The sequence below is a fragment of the Leuresthes tenuis genome, unplaced genomic scaffold (assembly GCF_036924035.1).
Source record: "Leuresthes tenuis unplaced genomic scaffold, fLeuTen1.0.hap1 SCAF_24, whole genome shotgun sequence".
NCBI classification, from domain to species: Eukaryota; Metazoa; Chordata; class Actinopteri; order Atheriniformes; family Atherinopsidae; genus Leuresthes; species Leuresthes tenuis.
The window spans coordinates 5,031,345-5,057,864 of record NW_027325378.1 but is presented as its reverse complement, the minus strand read 5'-3'; the positions used below and the strand labels follow the sequence as shown (position 1 = coordinate 5,057,864).

Below are 26,520 nucleotides of genomic sequence, written 5' to 3'. Positions count from 1 at the left end.
TCAGCTGTACAGAGCTTTACAGAGTTTACAGAGCTTGATTAATTTTTACCTCAAGGTTTACTTTAGTATCTCCATCTTCTTGAATTCCCAGTGGAATTTGGAGTGAACGGGGCAAGGCCAATGCAGCCTCTAAATAAGGCACGAAACTCCTTCCTGACCCTAATTCACTGGGGAATAGTGCTGGCAATTCGTATTAAAGTATTGGTGAAATGAAGGAATTTCGTGCCTTATTTAGAGGCTGCATTGGCCTTGCCTCGTTCGCTCCCGTAATAATACACACAGATATGGCTCTCGAATGATCTAAATAGTGTCCGAACGACTCAGAGTGACGCCAAAATGTTATCAATGAGTAAATGAACGTATATATATAGCTAGAAATAAGGTTTTAAAAAAAACGGAACTTTCCCTTTAACAGGCTACAATTCGACAAAAGAGGAAAAACATCAAGGAGAGGGAATATTTCCCAAGGCACTGTAGCAGGTAGAAGGAGTCTTATGAAAATATGTGTTTATCTGCTGAAGAAAAATTAAATGTTATGCAACCTTGAATAAAAATACTCCCCCCACACACAGAAACACTAGTCGGTGTCTTGGTGTGAGGCGATAACATGTCAAAATATAGAGAGGACACCTTTTTATTTTAGTTGGTCAGTTTATCTAATGGTATTTCACTATAATAAAAGTAAAAAGTTATCAGAACTCACTAAATAAAAAGCAAAAACCAGATTTCTCTCTTTTTATTCGAACATTTCAAATGGGGAAAAAAATCTTTACATTATCCATCACTGACAAATAGCAACGGTCCAAATGTTAAAAAGTGAAATGCACAGATACACGAGCAGAGCTGAGGATTAAGAATTCATTACACATTAGAGCGCTTGGGGGAGGTTGAGGTGGAAAGTAGAAAAGCAGTGCGCCAAAAGGTTTGAAGCAAATAAAGTCATAGAAAGCTGAGGACTTTGTAGCAATGTTTCTGAATGTGCTCCTTCAGCAGGAGGCTATATTTAGAAGTACATGCATGTTCTTGCTCATTAGGTCCATAGACTTCACCTGAATCCCACTTCTGGACCAGTTAGAACTGGCTGCTTGCTGCGTGAGGCGTTCAAGAACTGAGTTACAAGAACATGAGACTGTGTATTCATGTCCAATTGCATGCAAGTGTGTTAGCATGATTATTTTTTGCGGTAGTCATCTGCATAAGCTCTGTGATCATCCTGCTCGGGGTAGTGGTCTCCATAGAGCCTCAGTATGTCCTGGAGGCTGGGCATACCCTGTCCGCTCTGGAAGGGCTCTGCCTCGTACTGCTCCTGTTCCTGCTGCTCGCCCTCTGTTGCCCCCTGGTTGTGGTCCTCCTCAGCGTGATGCTCTGGGGCCTGCTCCGGCTCATAGCGACGCAGGCGGCAGTCAGGGTCGTACTCAGGGTCGCAGTGAGGGTTGGAAGGCTCCAGGACTCCTCTGCGGGTGCCATCGGTATTCAGGTTGGGCTCGTTGGCCTCAGTGGGGTAAGGGACACGGCGGTTAACTCCAGAGCGAGGCTCGCTGGGCTTCACAGGGTAACATTCACGGTCATAACCAATGAAGCAGTCGTAGCCCTCCTTGGTTTTACCAGGGGGGCCCAGAGGGTGGCGCTCCTCAAGGGCTGGCTCCTCAAAATTTGGATGAGAAAAAGGGTGCTGCTGCCTGGATGTGGGAGGACCGCGGCGATGCATGGCAGCTGCTGCATCTCGGATAGCAGAGAAAGGATCGTTGGGGTTAAATTCAGGAGCAGCATCCATGCGTGGAGCAGCCTCCATGCCTGGAGCGTACGGGTCATTATCCTGAGCCTGGGCCATGTATTGGCGCAGAATGGAATAAGGATCAGAGGCAGGAGGAGAAGCTGGGGCTTGAGCCTGGCGGTACATGGCATAAGGGTCTGTAACTCTGTTAGCATTTGCATAAGCATCTCTAAACATTGCATAGGGATCGTTCTGCTCTGCTGCAGGAGGTGCCGCACGTATAGCAGCAGCCTCGTCTCTGTTCTCACTGTTGTACGCCTCTGGAGGAGAGGAAAATCTGGTGGCAGTAAGAGGGTTGCAGTTATCTTCAATAAGAGGGTTGCAGGATCCGGGGCCAGCAGGTGCAGGGGGGTTGGGGCCACGGGGAGCCTGCAGGGACAGATCACAGTAAGTCATGATAATGATGACATGGAAAAGAAAGGTAAAACGTGGTGAATTAGTTAGTATAAAAACTAAAGTATACCACAAGGGAGGCAGCATAGGCACAGTAGGGATCACGCAGTGGATCACAGTTGGGGTACTGGAGGTAGAGACCAGAGGGAGCCTTTTGCACCAATTTGGGTTTGCAGGTAGGGTCTTTCTTGGGGTCACAGCCCAGGTGGGCGTATGAGGGTGGGTGCCCAGCTGAGGAATGATGCCCATAGGCCGCTCTCAGATGGTACTGCAGACACTCCACATCATCAGCAGAACAGATACGTAGCAGCTCTGCCCTCTGCTCCTGAAGACAAGAATAAGATGCCAATATTTTAGATATTGGACTGGATGGCGTAGTTGTAAGATTGCCACCTTTCATGTGACCTGGGTTCAAATCCCCTGCATGAAAGGTACTACCTCCAGTAAGGGTCCTCAGACAAGACCTCCTTACCCTATCTGCCTACCTGTGTAAGTCACTTTGGATAAAAGCATCTGCCAAATGCATAAACATAAACATAGATATCATTAAGCTATCAGTCTTTAAGTCCAAACAACATTAAAGCCACATTTTTTTAAACCAGCATTTGTGACTTCCAGGCACAGTGTTCTTAAGAAGTTGCTTTACAGTTATCAACAAAACTTACCCCTTAAACCTAAAAAAATGCCTTCCATCATATAACATATTTTCAACACAAATATATAAATATAAACAATACATAAACAATGCATATATCAAACCTTGGTAAGGAAAGGCGCTACAGATGGAGAGTAGTAGTGGTATCCTGAGTGTGGCTCCTTGACTGGAGCAGCAGAGCGAACATACAGAGGGGCAGGGGCCTTCACTGGGGCTGGGGCAACTGGGAGCACCAGGGGCAGGTAGGGACTCTTGCCCTGGACCAAAGCCATATACAGACAGTGGGGGTCCTTTGTGGGATCACAGGTTTTCAATGGTTTGGGGGGCTCTGGTTTCGGCTTGGGCCTGGCGGTGTAGGAAGCCACGCAGTTGGGGTCGTCAGAGTCAGAACAGGACTTATAGATGTCTCCCAGATGGCGCAAGTAGGCCTTGTAGGCACGGCGCCCCTCTGCACGATTCTTGTTCTGGAGATAGGAGAGGTAGATGCGATCCATCTCCTGAACCTGGGGGGGTGCAGAGGGGTTTAATAGTGAGATTAATCCAGCAGCATCAAATACCTGATGTGGAGTTGGGCTGTGATGATATTTGATTTTGATCACGACACGATTACTGTTGCTGAAATCAAACTATTTAATCTTTGTCATATTTCATATTGGAGCAAAAATGTATTTATTTTGTATTAACACTGACGTGGTCCTAAAAGTCAATCTGCCACTTATAATCAAACAATATTCAACAATACTACTTTACTTTGTCATTGTTGGGTCAAATAATACAGAAAACAGCTCATGAGGACACTAAAAATCCAACTTCTCCTTCTAGCAGTCGTTTAATTTATCCTCGCCTCCTTTTCCCAGCTTCCACTGTAATTATCTGTGATTCAGTCATTTGTAATACCCGCTTCTCAAACAAAGTCACACACTGTTTGCCTAATGTCACAGTCCCAATTATCCCGGCCAAACTCTTAGACTTACTGCTCCTTCTCCCACTGTAGTTCATGGGACACCTAATAAAGCACAAAGAAGGATTTTTTGATGTTTTAGGGGACAATGAACAGTCTGTCTGTATCTCAGGACCCATCTCCAGGTTCAGCGGGGGTGCCAAAAGTTTTCACACGTGGCTTCAGTCCTTCAGCAAGGCTCAAAGCATGGGTTTTATTGACAATTCTAACCTTTTCTGGGATACGCCCTTGTCTCTTTAGGAAGGATGGGATTCATCCGAACAGGAGGAGCAGTCATCTGCTGGCTGCCAATTAACAGCATGCGATACAAACCTCTCCGCATGATTGACTGTTGACATTCACCACACACACCCTTGAACCCCCTTCTTCTTCCTCCCCGGACTCTTCTCTGGCTCTTGTCTCAGGCATTAGCACCTCCTACTGTTCACCTTTCATATCATCTCCAGCTCATTGTCCCGTTCTGTCACTCGTTACAGTGAGAGCCTCCAGTCCCCGTTACACTCTTATACGGCCAATCAGAAGTGATATTCACGACAATAATAATTTGATCATTTCATTCCTATTGATTAGAATCCAAACAATCCAAACGTGGACTTTAAAATACAAGATCTCACTCCTTACAGTCATTAATGATGAACAACCGTATCACTCCAAATTAATCTGTGTCACCCACTCCATATAAGCATTTAAGCAATAGAGGAGGAGAGAGCCACAACAAATTCAATCATTCTACCAATTAAAACACTGAAAACAAAAAGGTTTTAAAGTCTTTAGAAAGCCTCATTCTTAACCTCTCATTACCATATTGGGATAAACAAAAAAAACATCTGTTTGTTGCAGTGTATCATCTATCTAAATGAATCTGAATTAGTGTTGTATGCTGTTATCATAGCAGGTGATTTCACCATCCGTGCTACTGCATTATTTCCTTGGTCGAAGTGATAAGATTTGATCAAATAGGGACAAAACCTACCGACTCCCATGACCACACACTGGATCTTGTTCTGGCGTGTGGTACAGAAATAGACCGACTGGTGTTATTACCTCAGAATCCCTTCTTATCTGGTCGTTTTTTTTAATAACGTCTGAGTTCACAGTCAGGGGATATATGGACTCTGGTGGGAAAAAAATATGGATCTTTGGCATCCATCAGACAAAGCTGTGACCAGATTTAAGGAACTCCTTTCATCTTCATTTCCTACGACCCCATTTGTTAACTCCTTCACAACTCGTCTTTATGGTTTGACTCTTGATATTTTTGCTCCAGTAAAAAGAAAACCTTCAGAACAGTTATTCTCCTCAGTGCAGTAAACATACTTTTCACTGTTAATAGGAGAAAACAGGAATAACACCTGGTTCAGTTTTAGTAATCAGATTAGTTATCAGATTGAGAAATATCAGGAGAGAAATTGAATAATGTATCATCACGAGTCATACCAGAACTATATTAGATGCTATGATTTCAGAAAGTGATCAAAGGATTGATTTCGACCCTGATTTATATGGACCATCCTGAGTTTATGTCAGCAATTTGAACTCTAAATCATCATCATGTCAGTTGAACCACTTCAAAGTGTAACGTTTAAGGATGTTCTGCCTCTGAGTGACTCTTTGGACAAAATCTGATCAGTATCTCTCTATAACCTGGCTACATACCACAGCCTTGTAAGTTAGCTGCTAGTCAACTATTGCTTAAAACGCCCAATCTTGATCCTGATGTTTTAGCTAATTATGGAGCTATATCTAACCTTCCCTTTGTCTCTAAAGTCCTTAGCTAAAAACTTTAGTTAAACAAACAAATGACCTCCTTATAGCCTCTGATAATGGTCTCGTCTTTATGCTGGTCCTGTTTGACCTCAGTACTGCATTTTACACTATTGATCACAGTATTTTTACTCCAAAGGCTCGAACATATAATCAGGATTTACCACTTTTGACTGGTCACATTTATCTAATAGATTCCAGTTTGTTGATATAAACAATGTGTACCCATACATACCAAAGTTTACCGTGGTGTTCCACAGGGTGCTGGAGTATATTATTCTCTTCATATATGCCTGCTTGGGGCAATATAATCAGGAATCATGACACACTTTCAAGGTTATGCTGATGTCACTCAGTTCAATTTATCAGTTACTGTAGTAACAAGCTTAAGGCCTGGTGGACCTGTATTTTTCACTTTTGAATTCTGGGCATTGGGCGCCCAATTAATTCCCTAAAAGTCTTTGAGTTGATCCAAAACACTGTGGTCGTTACATACAAAGCTCTTAAAGCTCCATCCAAAGCTCTCATCACTGAATATCACCCCATAAGAAGTTTGTGTTCTCTGAACGCTCGAGTTTCTAGAACAAGAATGAGAGGCAGAGCCTTCAGTTTTCAGGCTCCTCTTCTTTGAAATCAGCTCCCAGTTTGTGTATGGGACCCAGAAACTCTCTTTAACTTTAAGACCCACCTTTTTCAAAGAGCTTTTACTCAGTCAACTGATCTTTCTGGTTGCTAATTGCTTTAATATACTCTTTTACTTTTAGTATATTTGAACCTTTTGACTCGTTTCTATCACCTTCAGCTGTGATAGAAACGTGGAGGCTGCTGTGTTTTAATGTCACTTCTTTTCATTACGTTTTGTTCATCTGCTTGTGTGTTTATGTTTGTCCTTGAAATGTAAAGCACTTTGGGTTTCACTTCAGCTTGACAAGGGCTACATAAATGAATAAATACATTAGGATAGATCATACACAAGGTAGGCAGGTTTCGCGGGGCTGTTAAGACTTTGAGTGTGTTAGAGTTTACTCACTGCCTCCTGTTTGCCGTTGTCAGTGAAGTACTTGTACCAGGCCCAGAAGTCAGAGTGCTGTTTGTACCAGCTGATGTTCCTGCGGTTACGGATCAGTCTCCTCTGTAACGCTGCAGCAGTCGCCCTCTCCTGAATACTTTCCCCCGCTGAAAGCAGGACAGAGACACTGCTGATCCGAAGGCTTCCACACTCACTTGGACATAAAATTCAAGGACTTTCCAAAAACTTCTCAAGGAGCTTACACGACCTTCAAGGTCTAAAAGAGGTTTTAATTTCAAGGTCGGATATCATTAAGCCCTGCTGCTATAACATTAGATATTAATCGCAGGGTTCAGTGTTAATGCAACATCCAACCAAGGTGAGGTGCAGTGATCAATTCTGATACTGGAATCAGTTTTCAACCACTTTCATGGTCTTTATCTTTCCTTTTATAGAAACAAACACACGTGTTTATGTAAAGGTAAAAATGACATATTCACCATCTCCTTTTGGCTTTTTGGCAATAGGTCCAGCGGACAAAAATGCTGCAAATACAAAGAAAAACAAAAGTTTGCCAAAGTAAACCGATTTTTTTTAACTTGAGTGATAACATGACATTAAACATCAAACACTCAGAAGCTGATATCATTCATTTAATAGGGCAGGAGTAATTGGCTCTGCCTGAAGCGCTGCAATGGCAGCTCTTTGTAGATTTTATAGGGACGCCTGTAACATCAAACCTCATGCTGTGTGTGAGTCTGTGTGCACATGTTTGGTGCACCGTTTGACCCCTTACAGCTGAGGGAACAGCAGATTCAGCTCTGCTCCTGGTTCCTTTCATCTCTGCAGGGACAAGGTGTTTAATCCCTTACAGAAAGAGAGGAAGAGGAGGAGAAAGAGGAAGAATAAGAGGGGAACAGATGACGGGTTTAAAAAGATTCACGGGGAATAATTCAGAGTTATGTGGCGTGTGTCAAAAGTGGAAAAACATCTCAGAAAAAATCATTTGGAGTGGAGTAAACAGAGAGATGAGGCGAGGCGAGGCGAGGCAGGCGGGCGCTGTAGCGTGGAAGGTCGTGTGAGCAACGGGCTGAAGGTGCAGGCGTAAAGTGAATTAAAGAGAAGGAGAAGTGAAGGTGACCCGAGGTGATGGGGCGATGTGGAGCAGGAGGAGGCGGGAGGGTTAAACGATGCTGTCTCGGTGTATCCGCTGTGTTGTTTTTTTACGAGCCTGTAAAAAAGTGGCTGGCACATCTGGAAACAGCCGAGCTTTAAGAGAGCAGAGCAGGAGGCGATGCTGACAGGTACTAATTTTTTTACTGGACCGATGAAAGAAACCCCTCCCCCCGCTCCTACCTGGTTTCTCCTTCGTGTAACTTTAAAAACTGTTTTAAAAAGGAAAGATGAGACACGATCAGAGCAGAGCCCCTTCGTAAAAATGCCAATCATGTGAAACGCAAACTGGAAACAGGTGGTGGAGGAGCAACCAGTTGTCATGCTGAAACTTTACTGGTGATATATGAACACTGTGGTGTAGACGTGGGTCTGTGTTCAGATGACCCTGCTTCAAACTAAACCTTGAGACATAGATTATGAGGCAATAACTTAAGCTCAGCTTCCCTGCTCAGAAATTGCGAGTACATGTGCTGTTTTTTGCTCTTTTACATCCAAATTATGTGCACTGCAGCTGTGAAAAGGGCTAAAAAAACATCCTGAGGGTCTCAAAGGCTTCATCATCATCATCATGACCTTTATCCAGCTGCCACTCTGAATGTTGTGAAATTACTGCATTTAATTTCGCAATCACGACACTTTTCCTCAGATTTATGGCGATACTTTGAGTGTATCAGCCTAAACAAGGCCTTCTAATAGGATTATTGCATTAGCTCAACATTCAGCATATTCAGATATAGCTCTATTATCAACTTGGAGCTGTGATGCTTTTGAAGTGTAAGATCTAAATTATGAGCAATTCAGTAGAAAAGTGGGCAAAAAGAGTGTGTCCCTGCTAATATGAAGAGGTAATAGCTGCCATTTTTCATCAGTGCCACAGGTCTGAATGACTCATAGTTGCCCACAGGTCAGTGTTTTCCTCACTTACTGATTTACTCCATTCATCAAGTGTTTCTGTGTGAAACCTGAAAAATGCTTTCAGTTCTGCTCATCAATGGACCTACATTTCCTCCTTTGCTGCATGTAATAACGAATAAGAAGTACGAGAGCTGAGCATTCAGCTGAGCAGTCCTAAAGAGCTCTTTTGTGACTCTAATAGGTGCAATCTCAGTGCTGTGGGAAACTTTTTCTAAGTACACTTATCTTTCTGAGTGCTGAGGCGCCATCTCTTCATGGTTTTGCTGTTTGGAGGGGAGCTGAAAAAGTGCTCTATTGTTGCTGTGATTTCATGAATGTGATGGTGCTGAATAAACTGAATGCACCATGGATGAATTCAAGGGGAGTAAGATCCACATGAGTTGGTGTCTCGAAGTATAATTTGATAACACTTTGGACTTCTAACATGACCAAAAAGTCTCGAACTCTCCCGAGGCCGATTCTCGCTATTAGAGAGTAACATCGTGCAGATTATTTGATACTTTATCACGAGCTTCATCCTCACAACACTTGCTGATTCCTGCATGTTTTTATTTGTAAATGTTTGGCCAACCAGGCCGTAAGCTTGCCCTGACCTTACTTATCTTCTTTTTCTGTGTACTCACCAGGCAGCAGCATCACAGCCAGCAGCGCGGTGATCAACACTCCATGGAAACTCCTGCGTTCAGCCATAACTGGACCGCTTCTTCTCGTGCTGAAACCAAACGTGCTGATGTTAAAAATTATATTTTACTCCTTAAAACTCAAATCTGCCTGTTGCCATGTTAAGTTCAAAGATTGTTGCTAAAGCCAGAGTAGGAAAAACTCTCCCAAAGACAAAAATCCTACAAATCAATACGGCAGGTTTGAACTCCCATCTCAGTGTTCACCTGGAGTGCCGCTGAGGTGACTCCTCCTTAAATACAGATGTTGCTGTACAGCTCCTGGCTGTGGGAAGCCTCTCGTTTGCCATCATAAAAGCAGAACCAGGTGTTTTTATGCAGCAAACTTTGACCTGAACCTGAAACCTTGGAAAGAACCTAAATCCACCCATGAAAACACAAGCTTGACCGTTGTTTGGGTGTCTTACCTGTGGTTGTTTTATACCGCCGTGTCTGTCTGCGGGGCCAGAGGTGAGCTCAGAAGATGCCGACTGGCCTGACGTGTCCTGTTGGTCCACTGGGTGTGTTTTTGTTGTTGTGTGTGTGTTACGGACTCCTTGTGCACCTTGTTTCTGAAGCCTTTCTTACAGACTGCCAAGTCTGACAGAACCCACAAGGTTTTAAACAGAGCCTGTCGTCTCTGATGCGCACACGCATTCGAGACCACCTGAGGGGGTCGAGGGCCACCCCAACAAGATGCCTGATTGGCTAAAAGTTTCAGCCAATGAGGCATCTTTGAGACTCAGTAATTAAAGGCAGGAAAAGAGAAGGTGGGAGGGCTTGGAGAAGAGATGGAGACGTGGAAAATGGGGTAAAAGATGTTGCCTTAAGTGGTGTTTTTTAGATTTATGACATGTTGTCATTGATAATTATCATTAAACATTGGGAAGCAGAGGTTTTGTTTTGAGGGTCCAAAATGAACTCCTGAGCAGGTAAAACTAAAACAAAGGTGAAACAGTGGAGGGTAATTAGGGTGCCACATAAGCACTTCTCAGAGTCCTTAGAGAGGACCAAACACCCAAACACACACTCACACACAACAGGCACAGCTGGTCCACACATGAGGAATTTGATAATCTACAGTTTCCTCCACAGTTTAACTGTGTTCAGGCATGCTAACCACATAAGAAACACAGCTACACAGAGACAGCAGCTTCAGTGGAAAAGCTCACCAGTGAGCTGCATGATGCAATATCACAATATCTGAAGGAAAACAGCAGTAATCCAGTTAAGACACTGAGAACTGTTATGAGGTTCATTTCTGTGCCTGCTTCTGTGGAGCCATTATTAGTTTATGAACAATTTCAACTTAAATATATAGATATTTCCATACCAAATGTGATTTAATCCCAAATAAATTAAGTTTTCTAAGGACGAAACTAGTTTTCAAAGACTTTTTGACTGGAGTTCCAAAAGAGGATGCGTTTATTCAGATTTTATTGGAAGTATTCACTTCTAGAAAAAAAAATAGCTGTTGAATGAGCACTCGTTCTTATGGAAGTGTTTCAAGCACACCGACTAAACTACAGTTACTTTGTGCTTTAATGCAGTCTGACAACCCAAACCTAACTAATACTGACCAAATGACCCAAATCAATGATTAATAACAAACAGCAAGGTAAGTTTATCAAAACTCAGTCACAAAGAACGAATGCAACGAGTTTGAAATGTTTTTTATCGTTTAACGTAGCATCTTCTGAGGATGATACTCCACGGCATGCATGATGCATTTTATAGATGCCAAGATGAACGATTTGTGCTCACTGTGGTGTTAAACACTGAATGTGGAAGGCAGTAAAAGCAAGCAACAAGCCCACCTTCAGAGGATTTTAACTTAAATGTTGCTGTGTTACGTGAGCCAGCCAATCCCCATCCAGCTCACTTTCTTTAGTCTGGAGACTAAATCCTGGCCTGGTTTTCACTTACTTGTAACCATCTTGGCAGACTTCTGCGCTCAAATGTGTAAATTCAAGCTGCAATCACAACAGCTGACTTGTATCTAAATTCATGTGGAGATTCACTCCCCTTAGAGTTAACACGAGGGGACAAATCAGCATTTCAGTTATATTTGCTGTTATGTTGTTGTAGTTTGCCTCTCAAAGCCATCGCCTCACTCACAGCGCACCGATGCGTCAGCTTTATGCTGAATACACTTTAAAGAATACTTGTATTAATCTAAGGTTTAAAACAATCAGATGAAATCAGGGCTGGCACATAATTAACAGAATCTGCGATCATATATATTTAGATAAGAAGGAAAACTTGATTTAACTCGTTCGGTTATGGTTACAAAATGTCATTGAAATCCTCTGAAAAGATGTGGGCTGTTAAAGCAGCAGATATGGGGTCATCCACCTCATAAATAATGTCACTTTGGTGTCTATATGTTATATTTTATATCTGTAAGATCCTGAATTCTACAACTCGACTGGGATCCATGTAAATGTGCATTTGAGACAACAAACACATTTCCCTATTTTTTCCATTAAAGTGTGAACCTGCAGCCCGTGCACATCGATCTGCTTCCACTTTACTTCACAGCAGAAACCATTTTCCCATTTTCTTCGCAGCTGCTGCGTCAACAACTGCAGACGCTCCGTTCTGCACCTCGGTGCTTTAATTGCTCGGTTTTGTCAAAGCATTTTCATACTTTCCTGTCCCATCGTGCCCTGGCTGAACATTTAGTGGCCATGTTAACACTGTATCTCGTATGTAATTACCTTCGCTAACAGGTGTTTTGAGGAGCCCACAAACCTACAATCCAGACGGGAGCAGATTCAAACACGACAACACCAAAACCATACTCATAATTTTCTCCAAAGCTGGAATGTAAGAGACTCTCAGAATTCACAGACATCTGGTTCACAGACACCTTTTTTTTTTGTAAAAACAAAGATGGTTTTATTTCAGTATGGTACAGAGTCGATTATATAGGGGGAGGCTGTACAAATAAGAGAGAGCTTATAGGGAGAATTCTCTGTTTAATCCATGTAGATGTTCACCGAATCACAAAGAGACACAGACGCCGTCATCACTGCAGGTCGTCGTCATCAAATAGATCCTCAAAGTCTGCAGATGGAAAACAGGAAGAAGCACAAGAAGACGAAGACAAAGACAAGGAGAAAACAACAGGGTTTAAATTAGTCCAGCTGTTTCCCCAAATACTCAGCTAATTACGCTGCAAATAATGACTTCTTTCCCCCTTCAAACTTCAGCCAAGGCGTTCAGTTGAGATGAGCCGAAACTTCCCACAATACCTGCTGGCTTCCCTGTGTGTGTTTGCACATTAATTATAGCAAACACACACTGTTGCTGTGCCACACAAACATTCGCAACACCTTCAAAGGACAAAACGAATGTTTCGCTGCATAACATGAAAGATAAAGATAATATCTACAAAAGGAAATAAGTGATAAAGCTTGAGCTCTCTTCTTTGTGATGTCAGCTTGAATTTCACAGACAAAACCTGACTTCTCGGATATTAATACATCAGATAAATATTTTAGTGCGATTTGGAGTCAGAGAAAAGCATTTGGATATTTCTACGTAAGGATTTAATATGTAAAACAGCAGCTGCAGCTGCAGTGAGGTGTCTGGCTTCATTATTAGTTTCCTTCCACGTACTCTGGACGGTTTTACAATGATGGGATTCTTCAGATGGATGTTTCGGATCATGGAACATTTCCTGTGGATCGCCTGATATTTCCATCCTGGAGCTTACTGTGGTTCTCAGTTCAACAGGGAAAATGTTACACTCATCTTGCTCAGGGATGCTTCTCCTTCCTTTGGCCAAACAACCTATTCCTCACCATCTCACCACAGAACTGAAGACGACCTTTGGGCCAGGATGGCGTTTGTGTGCATGTTCTGCAGAAGGCAGCGACTTAACGTCCATGAACACCAGCCTTGTGCAGTGTCTATTGGAGGGTCTGTCTTGAGATCCTGGTACCAGGAATGCTCATACTGCAGAACGAACTGCAGAAAAACTTGGCCTTGAAAAGCACAGAAACTTCCAAAAAGACAATAACATACAGCCAAAGTAAAAGAGAGCCATATCAACAAGGAAGCCTTCCAGTTTTAAAAGACCTGGAGTGCTCCAGAGTGGAGAAATGCAAGACGTTTCTTAGGAATTAAGAGAACTTTTTACTCTGATTGCTCATGAACAGATCCACTTTCATACAGTGCCTTCCAAATGTTGGTCAGCTATTTATATCATTTCCAACCAAAAAGGTCTGAATAACTCGGCTTTAAGCTGCATCGGTTCGTGCTGAAGTAGAGGAAAGTCGTACAGAAGTAATTCAGTGACCGAAACACCAGATGCTGTGGATCCGGTCGCTTGAACAGGACATTTGGAGGACAAATATCATGCACTGTAGTCTAATTCAGCTGTGCAGTGTAAACTTTTAGAAAGAATCACGCTGGAGTTCGACAACAACGTCTGGATGAACCCAACAGTTAGGTGGAAAAACATGACGGTGGTAAGAATCATTTCTTTTACTTCTTTTTAATTCTGGTTGTGTTTGGTCACTGATTGCAGGGTTTCTTCTTGCACACGTTTACATAATTCTTGCCAGGCTATATATTATCCTCTCGGTCAGCTGTAGGAAAAGCTGCCAGTTTGTGGATGGTATAAATAGCTCGCTGACCTTTCAAGCTGTCTGAATGTATTACAGAACATCTACAACGAGTTACTGTTGTAGAAAGCACCGAAATGCTCCTCATTAACTAAAACTGGTGTGTAGTTAGTTGTGTGCTGTGCCGGGAAAAGGTCCGGACACATCTTTGCTCTCAAAATGAATGGGAAACAGTGTGGCCAACTCAGCAACTTTTCAGAGTATATCACCAACTTTTTCTCCTCAACTTGCAAATTTGTAGGAAAAACCTTGCTGCTTCAGAAGAAGAGTCCCTGATATTGAGCCCAAAGACGGGATGTAGTCGGTCACGACAGAGCAGAGGCAGAGTGGCAGACATCTGAGAGCTCATCGCACCTGTAAACATGGCCAAACTCCCTGCACAGATGCTGTATTTAACCCGTTTTTGTCAGACAATGCTGAAAACAAATAATAAAGATTTATTATAAGCCTCGCAATAGATTGAAAGGGACTACAGGTGAACACTTAAGTGTTAAGGTGCTGCTTTTCAGGCTTGTTTCGCCCACTGACAGCAGAAAAAAATATGTGAATGAGTGAAGCTTTAATGGATATTTTGCTGTGTTAAGATGCAGTATACATGAGCGTAGAGCTCTGAAGGACTCGCACAAAGCAGGATGCAAATACGACGTAACGATGTCCTGAATATGCTAATTAGCGTGTGGCGCTAACGGGAAAGTGGGTCTAAACTTTAGACTGCTGTTGTGAGTTATTGAGTAAAAAAAAAAACACTAAATTCATATGCATTTGTCAAAATATCTAAAGGATGAGTCTAATTCAGCAGACATGACAAAGGGCTTATCTTTGTCATTATGCTGGCATGAATAGCCAAAAACAGCTTGCCCTTTGGAAACCCAGAACCACTTGAAACTCATAAAGGCATGAAAAGCCAAAGTTTTTCTTTACACATCTTATTCCCTCCATGTTTTATATGAAATGTCCACATTTCACCCTCAAATTGACCTCACGCCATCATGCCTGCAGACACCGTTAAAGGGCAAATTCTCCATGAAATTAAACAATGCTTCTGTATCATTATGAGTTTTATGAACGAAGACAGAACCACTTCTGTGATACAGACCAAAACTGCCATAAGTTACCCGATAGCGACGTAAGAAAACCTAGACATACAGATGCTTTGTCTCTTATAGCTGAAGACGACTGGCAAACTAACTGTTAGGTTCAGGCGCTAGCTAATCTCTCTGTGCCACTTTTCATTAGCAACAGTAAAATTATGGCATGTTTTTAAGCCAAATAGCACCGGTTAAAATGAAATCAATCACCAGCAGGAGCTGATTGAGGCCAATTTTCTTTTTAACAGCGAGAACAAAAGGCGCTCTCTGCTGCTGTAAACGAAGGCAAAGACGCATCGCTTTGTCACAGCAGCTCAGGACCGCATGTGTTTCGGACTCCTTCAGGGCATCAGCGGATCACAGAACACAGCTGTTCATCCGACATGTCAGAGACGTGATTAGCATTTCATATGTTGTGCACCTCACCTCACCTCACTTCCAGGCTGAGGAGCGCGAACACGAGTCATTTGGTGTTGAAGGCTGCGGCGTTTAGCCACAGACTTCAGCTTACTTCACAGCTGATAAGCTGTATGACTTCAAACTCACGGTTTAAGTCGTGACACTGAGCATCAGGCTGGTATTACAATACTTTGAGTGCATACATTTTTTAGCTGGAGGGGCCCCTCTGAGACTGAATCTTAGCAGTGTCAACGTCCCAAGTGTTTTAAAGCAGCTGACTGGCGAGGTGTCCTGCTGAGTTTCAGTCTGACACCAGCTATAAACTCACTTTACCATCCTCCTCTACTCTCATTTTTGTCCCCCTCTCTCCACCTTCTTCTTCTTTTTTTTTTAACAATCAGCTCTTTTCTTTCTAGGTCATGTGCAGCTGAGCCAAAATTGTTCAGCCGGGAGCCAACGCTGCAGGACGGAAAACAGATTAGCTTTGTGTTTTTATGGGTCCTCTGCGTCTGTTCGGTGCCTGCGTACAGAACTGACGTTTACGGGGAAGCCACGGGATTCTTGAGGGTTAATGCAAGAAAACAATGTGATTTAGGGAGGAAACTTGATTACAGACCATACAATAAAACTCTCTGTAGTTTCACTGTTTTCAACCTCATAAAGCTGGAATAAAACATCTTTAGTTTACTTAACTTGATTTGCGCCACGAGACACTTTCATATTCATGTGATGCTGCCGATTTGTTCGGGTTGGCGCTTGAAGAGCTTTAAATACAGGTATATTAACCATTTATGGTGCCTTGTAAAGGAATTTATACCATGTGGTTTAAATCATGTCTGAGTCAAGAGACAAGTTAATGAATATATCTGAAATATATGCAGCTGTGTTTGAGGAGCAGTTGAGCGTTAACCCCAACTTGGAACGTGTTCAGAGTTGACTGCATAGATGGAGGCGCAGAAATCTGTGTCTTACCATTAAAGAAATCCGAGTGCACTGCTTTTTCATTGGCGGCCAGGTCCATCAGCAGGCCGCTGCTGCCTCCTGCCTGTTAACACACCACATTACAAGTCATAAGGGGCGTATACACAAGCTGCATTATTCCTATTAGAGGTTAAAACACAGTAGGACCAGGTCATAATGCCAGTAGAGCTGTTATATTCTCCGATTTTGTTAACTTAATGAATAAACAAACCATCAACATTTATTTTGTGACGGTCAAATAAATTACAAATATGTAGATGGTCAATTTTATGTCTTGACCGTTAAGATAAGTGCTTTACAGTAAAGCAGAAGACACACAGGTTGACATGAATTTATGCTAAAGAGATTTTCCCAGCTTGGACTTATCCCCCTCAGTGATTATTTTTACAAGTTCACAGGATCTCTTGTGAAGCGAGATAGGAAATCAAAAGCAGTTTCCACAAATTAAAATTAGGTCTAAAGAGCGTTTGGTTTTACATCTATGAAATACCATAAAACTATCTGTACGAGATACCCTCTGACAACTAAAATCCTCTGTCGTGGCATCATGTTCAGGGGGCAGGTCATTGCGTAAAAGTTAACTCTGTGATGTTTCTGAGGCGATATCAACTCTAAACGTAGGCGTACAATATCAAGAGAAGATTGGAGAGCGACAAACAGGTCAGCAGAAGAGGACGTTACGTAAACTCAGCTTTTAAAAGCAACAAAAAGTAATAAAAAAAAGGGGTAGATATTAGTTAGATCTATCTGCATACTGGAGTTACAAGACAGGAAACATCTATTTCAGCATTAACTTGCTAAAAACCACTAATAAAACCTTAGTAACACGCTACAATATGTTATTAAGCTAATTAAAGAGCAAACCCTTGATGGAAGTGAAATGCTCCTATGACTAAACGTCCTGGCTGGAAAGAAAATACATAGAATTGATCCGTTTCCTGCCACTAATCCGAGAATTATCTTGTCAGATTAAAAGGGGAAAAAAAAGAAAGGCAATGTTGCTTTAAATTGAGCTCTTTAATCTTTTTTTAAGAGTTCAGATTTTGCAGAGTAGAAGGAGGTAAATGTCAGAAGCAGGAAATACACACACCGACTATTAACTCACATCTGTGAACATGGATCATGGTTTTTAATTGTCAGTTAATCAGGTTTAATTATCAGTTCGTATTCCTCTTTTTTTGGGAGATCTAATCTGAGTGAAGTGTCACTTTAACAGGGTTTAGGTGCTTCTTTTTTTTCCAGTGAGACACTGACACACAGATATATAAAAAGACAGGAAATGCTAACCTGAGCTGTTCCAATTTCTTACTCCTGCCAAAACCGACATGAAGCCAGGACCCATTTTATGGGTTTCGTAACATATCAGCCCAAACTTCTCCACACTTTTTCATTTCAAACTCGAGCCTTCTTTAAACAAAGCTAGCCTTTAACGTTTATTGACGTTTCCGTTACATTTAAGTGTTAGCCTGCTAGTTAGCAATTAGCATGTTTGAACGACTTTGTCATTTTTTTTGCTCCGAGTCTGTGGACCAACCTCGTCCAGATCCACGTAGGGTCCAGCGCCTTCGGGAAACATCTCGTCCACAGCTGGTTTCATCTTGTAGCGAAGGCAGTTGACGTTGCTTAAAGGTTGTTAGGTTAGCTACAGTAGGTGCTTGGTTCTAAAAAACAACAACACAACTAGTCAAATGTGTGCAACGCTGATTTGTGTCCGACTTTAACTTCTGCTTTGTCCCATTAGGTCCGCTTCCCTTCGTCAAATTACCTTCATGTCATTATATCATGTCATAATATAACCTATAATGAAAAGGTTACATCCCCTCAACAATTTCAACCCAAATACTTAGAGCTATTAGAATTGACTATTAATTCATATTATTCAACAATGATATTTCAGTTAAATTTCAGCACACTAGTGAAGAATAGTTCCAGCATTTTGGTATATTTAACAGCTGAACATTATGGGAAACTTTACATAAATAATCATAATTGTTTTCAGAGTGCTTAATTTAAAATTTAGTTTGATATTTTATGGGAACCTAGAGCTGTGTTATTTATGTATGTTTTGTCTGGTTTTGATATGTGTTTATTTTTTTAACATAATAAAAAAGAATGAGAATATTAGTAAAAGAAAAAGAAGATTTAAAAGTATCTTTTTAAAGATTTGGAAAATAGATAGATGCAGGGAGATAGAGATTTTTGGGACACTTGAACAAGAGAACATTAATCAAATTTTTATTGTTTAATCTTTTTAAACGTTATCTATTTTATTTAATCTTTACTTTAATTTATTTTATTCTATTGCTTCGTGGACCTCACATAGAGCTGAATGCTCATTGTAGTCTGAATTGATTTGAACATTTGGGCTAAATTCTTTTTAAAAATAAAGAAATTGATTCATCATTGATAAATTGATTAATAAATAAATGCTGGGACAAGAGAGATTTTAAGAACACGACATAATTTCCTTGTTGTGACATGTTTTATTTATTAATTCTCACATTAAATGAATAGATTTTACAGTCCTACCACACAGCTGTTTACTCTAACTGTAGTCTATACGTATGACCATGCTAAAAAAGTCTTCTCCCTTTAACTCTCTATCTTTTTATATGGAAGTCTCATTCTCTTTTTTCTCTCTCCCACTTTCCTCTCTTCCTCCTCCCATCTCAGTGCTCATGCCCTGCTCTGGTCTCATATCCCAGGGTGTCTCCGAGGGGCTGGTGGGCGAAGAAGGCCCGAGCCATCTCGTTGATCTGGTTGTAAGCTCCGATGGATCTGAAGTATTCAACGTAGTTCCAGAAGTCAGAGGTGGAGTAGGGCCAGTAGGGAACAGCTGGTGGTTCGTCATATGGCACTAAGAGACGAGCGACGAACCAGAGCAAACAATCAAAATAGTTTAAAACAGCTCCTCCCACGCTCCAGACTTAAGCTGCTCTTTAAACACGGGAACAAACACTTTGAATGTTGCATCAGGTCATAATGATGTAAAAGTGATAAACGAGAGACACAATGTCCCTGAATGTCTGAATGAAGATTATGTAGGTGAAAAGACATAAAGAACAAGTTTTTCTGCTCAAGAGAATGGAACCACACCTCCTCTATTGTTGCTCTTTTGTTGCTCTTTTGAAATGTTCACATTTGTTTAGATGAATGAGATATTTTCTGTCTGTCTCAGCTTTAGAAACACACTTTATTTTTAAAAAAAGCCCTTTTTTTTTAAACGTATAAACCCAAGTGATGACTTTCAGAAAGAATAACACACATTAATATCAGCTCAGAGGGCCAAACTTTGAAAAGTTATAACTTAACATGTAAATTACATAGAACCACAACTTTTTTACATGTATAAAGAACATGTTATACTAATTGTTTGATGAGTTAGTGTATGTTTATGTTGCAGTCTGTCAAAGGGAATGGGAACAGCCTTACTGAATATGAAATGTGATTTAAAGTTAAAAAGTACCTCCTTCTGGGATGACTCTGGCCTCTGTAAGAGGAGGAAGAGGAGAGAAAAAGGTTAACATTCCCAAAAATTCCACAGTTTTCCACGAACAAAGACGGGATTCAGGTCTGTCGAGCGAGAAAGAGATTCCTCCCAGAGGGTTGCAGGAATACCTGCTCCCTTCTCAAATATTATTGCTGACCATGTGCACGTTCACACACACACATGAATGTTTGGGCCTGAAGGAATTCCCAGCTTGGGTTCCTCACACAGAGTTCTCTTTGTCTCTTGTAGATGCAGCACGTGACTCACGGCCGTTTTTGGATGTATTCGTAAGAGAACATTTATCAAACTTGATTGAAACACAATCTAAACACGTCTCATTCCATAAATAAACTTACAACACCAATACAGAGGTTTTCATATTAAGAGATTTGAAAACAAACTCACCGCTGAGATGACAAGCAAAGAGGCAGAGCACACCGAGCCACACCAGCAGCTTCATCTTGTCCTCCTGCACAGACAGAAATGCCATCTTGTTTGAGTTCTGGATCTTTAGCAGTTTAATCAAACCAACGAGGACATATATGATCCTGCTTTTCATAATTATCTGGAAACAAAGCGAAGCTCTGCAGACGTTTACCTGGAAATGGTTGCGGAGCTGTGCAGAACGATGCTGCAGTTCCTCTGCTGGTTCACTGCGGTGTGTGATGTTGGGGGCTGGAAGAGGCAGCCGACCTCCAGCTCACTCACTCACACACACACACACACACACACAGCCAAACTATGCCCAGATTATTCTGTGCCATATTCAAACTCTGTCCACGCAGGTCTGCTTTTGCTCCGTGGTCATACGCATGCTTGAAAAACAGCTCTTATTCAACAAGGCCTGAATCCAGCTTATTCACAACTGTTACATGTCACATTGAAATGTTTGTTTCAGACAACCCACCTGGAAGAATGTGCTTACTCTGAGTTGGGTAATAATGTTAGGTCTTTACTTTTATCTGGATTCACTCTTATCATCGATCCTTGTAACCCCCTGAGAAAAGCCAAAGAAAAACATGTGACAGTTTCACTTTAAAGGATCATGTTTGGTTTTTCTCATCTGTCCCCTGTAATGCACATCGGGTTCTCTTTGCAGATGTCATCGTGTTTTCTCAAACCTGGTCGTGTTTTAGTTGGTTGAAGTAATAAATATTTGGGATTTGGGCCTGAATTGTCCAGAAACGCCTACTCCTTCACATTGGGGTTGGATCTAAATTGATGGAGAAGGAAGAGGTATAGCTCAATGTACTGTTACCGGATATGAAATCAGGTTAATGAGACTTTTCACCTTTCAGCTCTACTGTGTGGCCCTCCTCCACCTCACCCCCCTGACAGCTTTATGTCTGATTTTGTTGCATCAGTAAAATCCTTCCTGCCTCATCCAACCTTCTGCTTCCTGAAGAATGGAGACTAGTTAAAAATGGGAAGTAGCAAATCCTGCTGTCGCCTACGATGGACAATCAATAAAAAAAAAGGGGTTTTAAAAGGGTAAAAAATACTGCACACTGTTGACTTCTTACTGTTAGAGTTTGGACACTAATTTGGAAATAAACAATTCATTAGAATCATAAAATCTGTAAAGAATTGATGAATAATCTCTCTTGTTCACACACAATCTTGAAAATGCATAATTTGAAAAGAGAGTCCAGGTGGTGTTTTAGCTCCACCCACGACAGTGACATCACCACCAGGTCCAGGTCGTCCTCTTCACTGCACAGTAGAACTTGAAGAGATTGTATAAATGACACTCGACGAAGAGGCCTCACTCATGTCTCAAACAAGAGGACAAAAATAAATCGCCAGGTCTCAGGAGGACTTTGTTTCTTCTGAGCTACTGTGGAATCCCAGCATGGGATCTACAGTCAAATTCTGCAGATTCCCTTAATCTCTGTCTTCATCGATCATCACACAATTCTCCACAATGACAAGCAAAAAGCTGTTTTGGAAGTCTTATCAAAAGATAAACTTAAACAACAATTCCATGAATATTCAGACCCCTAAGTACTTGTTTTAGCACCAGTTGGTGGTCTCAGTTCTTCTTGTGAATGATCTTAAAAGAGCTTCTTAGCTTCTTAGCTACTTAGCTAAGAGCTTCTGAGCTTCTTAGCTAACTATTTTAGTCTGGATACCAATCATATATCCAGACTAAAATAGTATTTTCTTTCACTGAAAAGCGTCCCAATGATACGTACATTGGGACTTCAATACATTCCCACAGACTGTTGTGCTTAATATCTTACATATTCTGTACTTTAAGGTTTCCCTGCTGCTTAAACATTCTTGATACAGATTTTAAAACAGTTTTCTTAGCTTCTGGTTGATATTTTACTTGAGAATGCAGCAGTTTCCACTCCAGGTCTTTCAGCGTGGACCAGAACACTTTGTGCTAAACGTACATGGACAAAACGCCCTTGAAACCACTGAATGTTGCCCAAGTGATCAGATCAGAACCTTAATCTGTACTGTGTCCGTGCCTTTTTACTTGAGCGGTGACTACTTGTGACTTGTGTTAGCACCAGGTCTGAACATGGCCTGAGATCCTGAGCTCTCTGAATAAGGTCAGAATTGCTATCCTGAAAAGGCGCCCGGCCTTTGTCCCATAAAAACATGATGCTGCCATCACCATGTTTGAGTGCAGGGATGGTACTAAAGAGGTGATTCTTGCACACATTTTGCAGGACACAGAGGTCCAATAATCCTTATGTCACCGGATTAGATGATTTCACGTATTACCAGTCGTTTTATAAATTCCCAGCAGGCTGACATCATCCGTTCAGTGACTTATTGCTTCAGTCAGGATCTCCTTCATCGTTGGCTTGTTGGTTACCAAACTGACCAAGATCGTGCTTCTGTTTAAGACCCTGCAAGTGGTGTCATTTATCTATTCTTTAATCCTCTTTCAGTTAGTTTATTTATTCATTCATTGATTTATTCCCCTTTTTTCCAAACTCTGATCTTTCTACAAACTTTGTTCTTGAATTACAATTTGAAGTAGAGATGTGAGAACACACACACACACTTACACGTATTCCAGATTAACCCAAAACGGTGTAACTCATCATATTCATCAACCTTATCTCCTGATCACATGTTACTTATCTCGTTTTGTATTTTTCTTGTCTGTCACAGTTCTGTCCTGTACTTGTGCTTGTCTTATCTCCAGATGGCCTTTATGAAAAAAGTCTGCTGACTATAGTGGCACAGTCAGTATATTCAAAGTTTCTGCCCTACTTTAGCATCAGCTTTAGCTTCCCGTGTTATTAACAATGACAAGTAATAGTATTTCTACCTATATTGTTGACCCAAACATGGCCCAGTGGTATTAGTATGTGCTGCTTTATGTCAGGGAAAAGTGGAGAATCTATATCTAGCCAACCACACTTTTTGTTTTAAAGTTAAGTTTGATTAACTTAAATTTATTAAACAAACTTGGTTTAATTCAGATTTAATTACGTATGTGGTCAGTTTACTCCCAGAAGGTGCAACTTACGCCTAACGTTTGTTAAAAACAAAAGGCTGCATTTTAAAAGCTTTTCTCATTTATGCATTTCTAATGATTCAAACTGATGGGAAATCTTTTGAAATGTTGTCACATGCTTTCATTGTACTTCTGCTTAATTTCTTTCCATTTCTAGAGAACAACATGGAGTAAAAATGTGCTCATCTTACCGCACTCCTATATAAAATTAAAGCTCTAAATCTTATGCATAATGCTTTCCAAGTGAAGGCAGCTTCTACGAGTCAGTCTGAAACAGATAGGAGCTGATCGGCATTTGTCCTTCTGGGGAAAAGATCAACACCAACGAACATGATGCACATCGGGGGAGATTAGCGAGTGGTTGTACAACACAACATGGTGACGGTAGGTATATCTTACATATAAAGTTTTGTTAAAAGCAAAACAGAAGATAGTAAAGAAAGCACACAGTAAATGTCACACAGCAAAAACAATAAAATGTTGATTAAAAGATTATTTTTTCCAAACATGAAGATAACTAAAGTCACGTTTGACGCATAATGTTGAGTCGATGGGGCAAACTAAAAGCCTAATTCGTTAAATGTAATAAAATAAATGGTAAGTGAACATCCCTTCTTCTTATAACAGCAGTTTTGTCCCGTTCTTGATTCCCAGTCCTGTCTCTTCTTTACCGTATTTTGTGTTTCATGATGTTTATGAGTTGCAGACAGGCTACAAAGCGGTGAACATGGCCCTTTCCAACTTTCTGATACGAGTTGCTGCCTTCAAATTCAACCCAACTATCTATACCTGCTTAATCCAACTTGGGATATTGGTTTATAGGATCAGTAAACATCATTGTATTCTGTTTTTTTGTTCACATTTTACACAGTGTCGCAACTTTTGGGGATTTGTGGTTTTTAAATCAGATTAAAAACAAACAAATGTAATGATGACAAAGCATATGATAGAAATGATTGCGGGACACAAATGGGTCAAACTGTTAGTCCCTTTTCATAACGTCAGCAATCTCAGAAAGTGGGAGTGTGCACAGCAAAAGGATATAAAAGCTGCATCGTGCCATTAGCACCATAAACCTGAACTTGTGTTTGTCCAGCAAGCTCAAGACACATTCAGACTCTTTGATCCAGCCCAGGTCTTCACCCGACATCTTCTCACTATTCAGGTAAGAAAGGCATCTTGTTTTCTGCAGTAGAGTATGTTTTTTGACTCATCAGCACAGTATATTCGTAATATTTTTCATGAACATTAGACTGAAATTGCTCAGGAGGCTTCAGATAGAGTGTGATTATTGTCACATAATAGAAGGAGGACATAATTACCATTAGTTAGTTCAGTGTTGTGAACTCTCTACGCCTTCAGCAACGGATGTGTCTTCCTTTACAGTTTTACATTTGTTCTCTATCTTTACACTAAAACCACAGGGCCTCACTTTAAACAAGTCCTAATTTCCTCACCCTTCACATCTTTTACCAGCTCCACACTCTTCACACACACCTGTAAACTTTTTCCTCTAACCTCTGTAACCTCCTCTCATCTCCTGAAGCAACAATGCAACCTGTCGGCCTCCTCCTCCTGCTGCTCCCTCTGGTGTCAGCTACTAAGCCAGCTTACAATTTGAAGTTGGGTCCCTGTCCCAGTCCACCTGTGCAGCCCCACTTCAACATCAATAAGGTAATGCACACATATACATACATAAACATAAATTACACTGTTTGCTGTCAAAATAATGATTGGTCTCTGTTAACAGTTCATGGGAGTGTGGTACGAGATTGAAAGGATCCCCAACAAACATGGTGAAGGAAATTGCGTCAAGGCAAAATATACAAAGAAAAATGATGACACCATCAGTGCGGTGCACTCTGCGGTGGTGTGAGTACTGAGCTTTTTGTTGATTTGACTTCATGTTTGATTTGGTGCTCCATGTTGAGGCTGTTTGTTCTTTTATTACTGAATGAATTAGAAGATCTGACACCACTTTCTTGACCTTATAAAAACGGAGCCTGCAGTCGAATAGCTTAGCTTTGAATCGAACCCTCCACCTGTGCTTCAACAAGTGGAACTGTTGATATTTGATGTTAAAATACTCATTTTGAAGATTGTACACTGAAAAACTCACAAGGCTTTAAAATAGCATGGGTAAGACTCTAGATACCAGGATCTTGGAGCAGTTATAGGTGTGGGTCAGGCCAGTAAGCAATAGTTGCTAGAAGCTGAGTTCTGGCCTGGCAAATTTATCCCCAAGTTTGCGAAATTCTCATTTAATTTGTCCCTCACAGCACATCTCATCGCAAAGGCAGCCAGGATTTGTTCTTCTGATCTTTTTTGTTGAAAAATACCAGCTGTCTGACCTCGCTTTTCTTCAGTTTAACCACAGAATATCTTGTAACACAGAATGAAACGTCTAAGGCGCACGTTAAGTTAGAAACTTGATTTTAACAAATTGGAACTTTTACGCAGAAACATCACTCAGTGCTTTTGTTAGGACCAGAAAGATTCAGTTCTGGGGCCAGAGATGGTGGAGAAGCCTTGAGGACATATGTTTAAACAGAATGTACTGCAGACAGAACTCACTAAATTAATATCTGAATCCTTTACTTTGTTTTTCTGCATTCCAGTAATGGCAAAATCAAAAAAGTAGAAGGGGTAATTAAGGTGGTGTGCCCAGACGAGCCAGCCAAACTTGGAATCAGTCACTCCTGTTGTAAGTATTTATCATGCATCGCATTTTGTTTACACTCCTCTTGCATTGCTTTTTCATCTTTAGCCATAATTTTCACAAAGAACTAAAGGTTAAATGACCAGTTACTGTGTTAGCAAATCTTTAGAGGGCTTAAAGAAAAGTAACACTGCATCATAAGAGAAAAAGTTTACCCCTGAATACAAACTCTAAGGGAGAACTTGGGCTGATAGTTGAGACAGAGAGCTCAATTTTTTTGTCTTGTGATTCAAGGATTTTATTTCTTACTCGGTTCAAGAAAATGTTATAATAGTTTTCTTTTTCTCGTTCTGACCTTTCCCTCCAGATCAACCCCACCGTCCATTCTGGGTTCTGTGCACTGACTACAGCAACTATGCCGTCGTGTACTCCTGCAGAGACCACCACCTGTTCCACTACGAATACGCCTGGATCCTTGCACG

The 26,520-nt window shown here is 41.2% G+C and overlaps 3 protein-coding genes across 3 annotated transcripts; all 3 read right to left on the bottom strand.

Annotated features, from left to right (window-relative positions):
• Positions 1 to 721: 721 nt before the first annotated feature.
• and1 (actinodin1) lies at positions 722 to 9,337 on the bottom strand. Its single transcript, XM_072379069.1, has 5 exons — positions 9,271 to 9,337; positions 6,578 to 6,723; positions 2,927 to 3,325; positions 2,238 to 2,492; positions 722 to 2,143 (listed from the first exon to the last, which is right to left on the bottom strand). The coding sequence occupies exons 1-5, from the start codon at positions 9,335 to 9,337 to the stop codon at positions 1,172 to 1,174; spliced, it is 1,839 nt and encodes a 612-aa protein (XP_072235170.1). The 3' UTR covers positions 722 to 1,171.
• Positions 9,338 to 12,204: 2,867 nt separating this feature from the next.
• On the bottom strand, positions 12,205 to 18,108 carry cops9 (COP9 signalosome subunit 9). The gene is made up of 3 exons (XM_072378316.1): positions 17,943 to 18,108; positions 16,400 to 16,472; positions 12,205 to 12,375 (listed from the first exon to the last, which is right to left on the bottom strand). Exons 1-3 carry the CDS (start codon positions 18,003 to 18,005, stop codon positions 12,338 to 12,340), a joined length of 174 nt encoding a protein of 57 aa, XP_072234417.1. The 5' UTR covers positions 18,006 to 18,108; the 3' UTR covers positions 12,205 to 12,337.
• Positions 18,109 to 18,885: 777 nt separating this feature from the next.
• otos (otospiralin) lies at positions 18,886 to 20,712 on the bottom strand. Its single transcript, XM_072379068.1, has 5 exons — positions 20,709 to 20,712; positions 20,497 to 20,591; positions 20,304 to 20,367; positions 19,875 to 19,898; positions 18,886 to 19,265 (listed from the first exon to the last, which is right to left on the bottom strand). The coding sequence occupies exons 1-5, from the start codon at positions 20,710 to 20,712 to the stop codon at positions 19,078 to 19,080; spliced, it is 375 nt and encodes a 124-aa protein (XP_072235169.1). The 3' UTR covers positions 18,886 to 19,077.
• Between the last annotated feature and the right edge of the window lie 5,808 nt (positions 20,713 to 26,520).

Excerpts from the sequence above, each read along its gene's own strand:
- and1 (XM_072379069.1), bottom strand. The coding sequence starts at position 9,337 with ATGGCTGAACGCAGGAGTTTCCATGGAGTGTTGATCACCGCGCTGCTG. Across the intron at positions 6,724-9,270 it reads GGCTGTGATGCTGCTGCCTG|CGGGGGAAAGTATTCAGGAG; the intron begins GTGAGTACACAG and ends TCCTGCTTTCAG. Across the intron at positions 2,493-2,926 it reads TAGCGCCTTTCCTTACCAAG|GAGCAGAGGGCAGAGCTGCT; the intron begins GTTTGATATATG and ends TCTTGTCTTCAG.
- cops9 (XM_072378316.1), bottom strand. The coding sequence starts at position 18,005 with ATGAAACCAGCTGTGGACGAGATGTTTCCCGAAGGCGCTGGACCCTAC. Across the intron at positions 16,473-17,942 it reads CCTACGTGGATCTGGACGAG|GCAGGAGGCAGCAGCGGCCT; the intron begins GTTGGTCCACAG and ends GTGTGTTAACAG. Across the intron at positions 12,376-16,399 it reads GCACTCGGATTTCTTTAATG|ACTTTGAGGATCTATTTGAT; the intron begins GTAAGACACAGA and ends TTCCATCTGCAG.
- otos (XM_072379068.1), bottom strand. Across the intron at positions 19,899-20,303 it reads CTTTGCTTGTCATCTCAGCG|AGGCCAGAGTCATCCCAGAA; the intron begins GTGAGTTTGTTT and ends CTCCTCTTACAG. Across the intron at positions 19,266-19,874 it reads CAGAGTCATCCCAGAAGGAG|TGCCATATGACGAACCACCA; the intron begins GTACTTTTTAAC and ends CTCGTCTCTTAG.